At 32.1% G+C, this 6980-nt stretch overlaps 1 protein-coding gene across 1 annotated transcript; it reads left to right on the top strand.

Moving 5' to 3' along the window:
• Window positions 1-756: 756 nt before the first annotated feature.
• On the top strand, window positions 757-1479 carry LOC149208906 (uncharacterized). The gene has a single exon (XM_089398455.1). The coding sequence runs from the start codon at window positions 757-759 to the stop codon at window positions 1477-1479; it is 723 nt and encodes a 240-aa protein (XP_089254581.1).
• The last annotated feature ends 5501 nt before the right edge of the window (window positions 1480-6980 follow it).

Here is a 6980-nt window from a genome sequence, read left to right as displayed (position 1 = left end):
TTAAAATTTATATATTTTATGAATTCAAACTTTTATAATTGATGATGATGATGGTTAACGTCCACTGACACCAAACTTGGTCTATCGGACCTAAAGAAACAAATTATTTAGTTCAATTTAAGGATTTATTCCTATGCTCAAAAAGCTTGGAGAGAAGCCTCCCTAGCTCACTATAATTTTAACAACGTAAAAAACTAGAAAGGTCAGTATTGCCATAAAGATTATGAAACTCAAATTATGAAAATTAATAAATACTTATTCAACGCTTACATGGTGAATCTTACCCTGCAACCAAAACTGGCTGCAATTTGTGCTCAAACATTATTTTTAAATGAAGTTTATGAATTTATTCTTCTTTCATTTCTTTGTTTTTTTTATGCTCTCCAAAATATTTTGGAATTTAATTATTTTTAATATACAAAAAATTATGTGAACACTGATTTTCATAAATTCATCACCGCTTAATTCCTCCCCTCAGTGTGTTTGTAATTCAATTCCTTGCGGTCATTCTTTTCCCAGTTTCCCTCCATCCCTTCTTTTTCAAATCGGTCTTGCATCCCCTCTTTCTATATTAATAGTAATTGTTTCAATTTTGATATATGTAATAATAATAAGATTAATAATTTTAATATGACCAACACCAACAATAACATTAATATTAATACTAATAATAATAATAATAGTTGATTTATGAATAGAGAGGATAATATAAATAATTTTGAATCTAGCTATTTAAATAATAGGGTGGTTGATATTATGTGTGTTGTTAAATTTGGGATTAAAGGCTTACCGGATAATATTAAAGATATTATTCGACAAGACTGCGTTGTTATTCTTAGAAAAGTAAAACCCCCTAAAAATAACATCAGCAAAGATGAGTTCGAAGCCTTGAAATCCCTGAATAGGAACCAAGACATCGTCGTTTTAAAAGCTGACAAAGGTGGGGCTGTTGTTATCCTTGATAAGGCAGATTATCGGGAGAAGATGTTGGATCATCTGATCAACAGTGGAAGCTACAGAAAACTTGACAAGAATCCCTTGAAAAAGATTTCTAAGATGGTCGCTCTTGCTATTAAATCCAACAGCATTGTTGGCTCCTTTAGCCATAAGCTAATTGAAAGTAGCCCTATCACTCCCAGGATCTATGGGCTTCCCAAAATCCATAAAGAAGGAGTCCCCCTTAGACCCATTGTCAACACCATTGGTGGGCCAACCTTCCTTTTAGCTAAGTATTTAGTTGTGAAGTTGAAGCCCCTGGTGGGGCAGGCAAAGTCCTTTGTCAAAGACTCCTCTTCTTTTGTTAGAGAGTTGAAGGATATGAAATTTGAACCGGGTGACAATCATGTCAGTGTTGATGTTGTTTCCCTATACACTAACATCCCCATTAAGGAAGCCCTGGATGTCATCTTTCGTCTTACTGATCCCGACATGGCTAAATTGATTGAGATCTTCCTCACCTCCACTTTTTTTCTGTTTTGAAGGTGTCTTCTATGAACAAACCTGTGGACTAGCCATGGGTTCCCCCCTGTCCCCTATCGTTTCTAACCTTTTCATGGAAGATTTCGAATCTAAGGCTTTATCCTCTACTTTATTTAAACCTAATCTTTGGAAAAGACTTGTTGATGACACATGCAACATATGGTAGCACGGGCCTGATAAATTAGATCTCTTTTTCCAACATCTCAATAATTAGTCTAATTCCATTAAGTTTACAATGAAGCTTGAAGTCAATGGTTGCCTTCCTTTTCTTGATGTCCTCATTTCTAGGAAAGTTGATGGATCTTTCTCCCATGAGGTGTATCGAAAAAAGACTCATACTGAGCAGTATCTTCATGCCAATTCCCACCATTTCCCTGCTCAAAAGATAGGTGTTCTCAGCACGTTAGCCACTCGTGCTCTAAGAATTTTTTATGGCGACCACTTTTCTAAAAAAAAGTCCCATCTCCTTAATGTTTTTGTCCAGAATGGTTATAGTAGGTAGCAGGGTGTCCAAGCTTTCCTCAAAGCGAGTAAGGGTCCCAAGGTCAAGAAAGAACCCATTGATCGTAGTTCAGGAGTCCACCTCCCCTTCATCCAAGGGACGACAGACAAGATTGTGAGAATCCTGAAAAAACATAATATTCCCTCGACCTTTAGACCCCTCAGCACCATTAGAAGCTACCTAAAGACTGTCAAAGATAAGTTGAACCCAATGGATATGAAAGGTGTTTATATCATCCCTTGTTCTTGTGGAACCTCATACATCGGTGAAACTGGGTGTTCTATTAACTAAAGGATTAAGGAACACGCGGCTTATATCAAGCACGAGAGGACCAAATCTTTGGCTTTGGCCGAACATGCAGAGAAGACCAAGCATCATATATGCCTTGAGGAGGCTAGGGTTATCGCTAAGATTCATCATTTTCATCATCATAAGTTTAGCGAAGCCATTGAAATCGAGAGGTCTTCCAGTAATATTAACAGGGATGACAGCTGGAAAATTAGTAGCTACTGGATTCCTGCCCACTCTTCTTAGTTTTCCTTCGTATTTGTCCGTCTATGTCTTGACCCTTTGTCCCCCCTTTTTTTGTTTAATTAGAATATTAATATTATTAATACTAGAATTAGAATTATTAATATTACTAACATTAATATAAATAATTAAGATTATTATTAGTAGGATTAATATTAATAATACTATTAATATTAATATTAATAATAATAATGCATAATACTAATACTAATACTAATACTTATTAATATTAGCATTAGTGACATGAATATTAGTATTATTAGCATTATTAATATTAATATTTGTATTTAGTGATATTAAAATTTATATGCATTATTGATAATATGGATAATAGTATTATTTAAAAAAAACAAAAAAAACTATATATTTATATAAGTAATAAATAAAAAATAATAATAAGAGTTGTTTTATAAATTAAATAAATATTATTAAAACCTTAGTGAAATATAACCATTTAGTTAATAAGTTGACATTCAAAAATAATATATATATATATATATATATATATATATATATATATATATCTTAACAATTAATAAATTAATTAAATAATATTAAACTTTTCCTTTTCCTCCCCTGGTTAAATATAGTCATTTTCTTCTCATTGTTAGGTTGACTTGTCTCCCTATTTAACCTTCTTCTTGGATCTGTTTCTTCATAGTGTCCTGAAGATGAACCACACTTGAATCTAGGTATTTAAATGAACCTTTAAGAAATTAGATTCTCTAGTTTCTCAGCATGCATGGCGGTCAATGTTAAAGGTTCTCAAGTGTTGGAGTTTTGTGCTACCACTGGTCATTGAAATTGTGTGTCTTCCCATGTTTAAGTGTTTTACCATAGAATCAAGTGTTGCGAGGAGTGAGCCGGAGTCAGAGTAGTCGTGTGGCATATCTGCTGTTAGAGGAGGAGTTGGCTGCAAGGGAAAGTGGCGTGCGATTTTCACAAAGCATTGGAAGCATTTTTTAATTGCAGAAAGGTACATCGGTGTTAAAGTTTAAAAATGTATTTTATTTCTTCTTTCATCATGGAGTTTATGGTCTTAGAAAAATTTAGTGGTCTAAACTTCCCCCATGGAAAGTAAAAGTACAAATGCAATTAATGAAGAAAAATTTGTGGGGCATAGTGAAGGGTACAGAAGAGGCATCTACAGATGCCAAACAGTTAATTGAATGGAAAAATAGATATGACAAAGCTAAGTCCATTATTAGACTTGATTTTTCAAACTCATAGTTACATTATGTAGATCTCACTAAGCCATCTAAAGAAATATGGGAACATTTGATTCAACTGGTCGGTGCAAAAGATACAAATGCAAAATTTTCCATAAAATTGCAGTTATTTAAACTAAAAATGAATGAAGAGACATCTATGTCCAGTTATGTAAATAATTTAATGTCTCTTATAAGACACTTAACTGAAGTTTGTGCCAAGGCAAAAGATGGGGATGCAAAATCCATCTTATTAAACAATTTACCTTCAACTTTTAGCAATGTTGTCTTCACCTTAAGTCAAATGTTTTTACATACGTTAGATGAGACAATTACAGTGATTTTTGCACAAGAGAAGAGGCTAAAACCAGAGGATACATAAGAAAATTCTCAATAGAAAATGCATTATTTCGAAAGGCAAGGATGGGAAAGAAAAATGCAAATAAATGTGAACTTGAATGCTACTATTGCAGGAAAATTGGGCATACAACGTGGAATTGCAAAGACTGTGCCAACGATCTGTTAAAGGGGAAGGTAAAAGAATAATCAAACATAGCTACAAATTAATATTCATTGAATTTTGATGATGAATTCAATGAAGAATTTGAACCTCTCAAACTCTTTTAGAACAAATACAGTTCAGTGAAAAGGCTCAACATGGATGGTTGTCCAGATAATATAGCAGTTGTGGAGCTAGGGAAGAATCCCTCACTTGCTGAAGACAAGGGAGTGGTCTTATCATGAGGTTATGCAACAACTTGGGACATTATTCAGTAATTGACTTTGGGAGATCCGTGATTCGGGAGTTCAGGAGTGGAACTCGGGAATCCAACTTGTTGACTACACATTTACGAGGATCATGAGGGAAATTGATGGAGCCCATGCTGATCTGGTAGGTGTAAACCATTGTGTATTTTTTTGTTTATGGGTGGTTTCAATAATATATGTAAGCATTAAGGGAGGCACTTGGAGTTAATTCTTACATTTTATATTTGAAAGGTTATTTTGTGTGATCCAAGGGATCAATTTAGTGCTCAAAATTCAAAATGCTAAAAAATGCTCGAAACCTATACTAGTGCATAGATCTCGGCGACCTGAATCCAACGCACCTCATTTCACTCAAAACTGATATCATATCCTCCCGGCATCGTGTTCTGATCGAATTGTCAAACAACTAAAATTTAAAAAGTTGGGTTGCAGGTACAACTAGTGAGCAGTTCGTATGCTGACTAGGCAAGTGACTGAGCAGTTGACTGTGTACAATTCGGCCAATTGTATGTTGATAAGTGTCTCTTGTTGATTGGCTCGTGAATGGCGCGATTCTATTGGTTAGAGGTTTGTTTATGTGGACCAATAAAGGAGGGCCATGTGGGCCAATGGTTGGCTTCCACATGGCCTCCAGATAGCGCATCAAAATTTTGTTAAGAGGTTGAAGCACCCCATAGGATTCAAACTCAAAACCTCTACTAAGAAACACAAGGCCTTTACCAATGCGCTACGTAGAGTTTCTTAACAACTATATGTTTTTGGTTTAACAATGTAAACTTTGAAATGGGAACTAATACGATTACCCGTTTTTTTGAGGTAGCAAAAAAATGAACCAATTTGGAAAAATGTTGATTCATAATATATATATATATATATATATATATATATATATATAGTTTTTGACACTTTAAATTTTTTTATGTACATTACTTATTAGAATGTTAGTGATTTACAGGTTGATTTTAAAAAGTGTTGATGCTGCACCAAGCCCTTTCTTTAGAAGACTTATTTTTTTTACTTTAAATTTTCTAATGTATTAATTGTGAATAATTATTTTCTAAATTTAAAATTTTTTGAAGAAATCTTCTTCTTCATATTTTTTTGTTTGTCTTTTAATTTATTTTTTTTTGTAGTGAGATCTTTATTTTTTGCATAGTTAAAGAAAAATGACAATATTTTAAAGTTTCGATATTCCTCATATTTATATATCGTTAATTAATTTTTCAATGCACATCCAATAATTGTCTCTAAAAAACAATAAATTTTAACAATTGACATAAAAATAAACATTTTGAACATAAATATAACAAAAAAATTACACATTTTAATCATTTTTTGCTAGAAATGACATGTCAAAATCACAATTTTTATAGGAAAAATTTAACAAAAAATGGTTAAATAATAGTTTTTTTTATGAATTTCATGTCAAAAATAATAATAATCACATTTTTTTTCAAAAAATAATGATTTACATAAAAATTAAAGCGAAAATCACATAATACAAATATTGAACATATAACAACATTAATTGAATACTTATTCTTCTCATAAAATGTCAAAGTCAAAACATTACAAGTATAACTAATTAATAGTTACAAAAAATGAGCTTGATTTCCAAGCATAACTTAAATTTAATCAATAATATCACATAATCCAAACTCTTCATCTTCTAGAGTTTCATCATTGTCTTCTTCCACAATATTTTCTACTTCAGTTTCCTCATTTTCCTCTTCTGATGGATCTTTGATGTCTGTGAATCTCCCAATGTATGCCTTTCTAATCATTCCATCTAATGGTGGTTGAGGTTCCTTTTCCTTTTTTTCCACATGTGATTCATTAAAATCCCCTTTCCTCAACCCAATTTCTTGCATTGCATCTAGAATAAATTGAAGAGCATTAATTCTTTGCTGAATAAATTTGCATTGTACTGGGTCTTTTTCAATGACAATGAAATTTCTTCCTTTTTGTAGGCAACATGCTAGTGTTGTACCTAATTATCAAGCACAAAATAAATAATGAATTATAAATCAAGAAAGAAAATTTTGAAATTCAATTTAAGATAATAAAACTAACCTGAGTTTGAGAATAAATCTAGAACTCAATCTCCTTCATTTGAACATAAGTCTATAAGATAGTTAATCAATCACTGTGGTTTTTGATAAATGTTAACTATCTCTCATTTTGTTTATTTATCTTCATATGTTAGTTTTTTTACAACAAAATCATAAACTAGTACTTGGCTATGACTCTTTCCATCTACCCGATTAAGAAGCATAGACTTATAGCTATCATCTTTTGTCCAACTTTCAACATGGATGAACTCACAATCACTTATAATTGGTTGATCTTCACGGTTAATAAGATTTGAATTTTTCTTGTAACATGAAATAGTAAAAGTTCAATTAACTTGTACATAAATGATTTTTTTAACATTAATCAAACATACAATTTCAATGTCTTACCATGTAAGTTGCATCCTTGAGTTTTCTTTC

This window comes from Pinus tabuliformis, chromosome 1_2, assembly GCF_031772625.1.
Source record: "Pinus tabuliformis cultivar Carrire ecotype Pingquan chromosome 1_2, CPIR1, whole genome shotgun sequence".
Taxonomy (NCBI): domain Eukaryota; kingdom Viridiplantae; phylum Streptophyta; class Pinopsida; order Pinales; family Pinaceae; genus Pinus; species Pinus tabuliformis.
The sequence above is the reverse complement of the archived record's forward strand: the minus strand, read 5'-3'. Positions and strand labels throughout refer to the sequence as shown.

Coding starts and splice junctions, on each gene's coding strand:
- LOC149208906 (XM_089398455.1), top strand. CDS start 757: ATGTGTGTTGTTAAATTTGGGATTAAAGGCTTACCGGATAATATTAAA.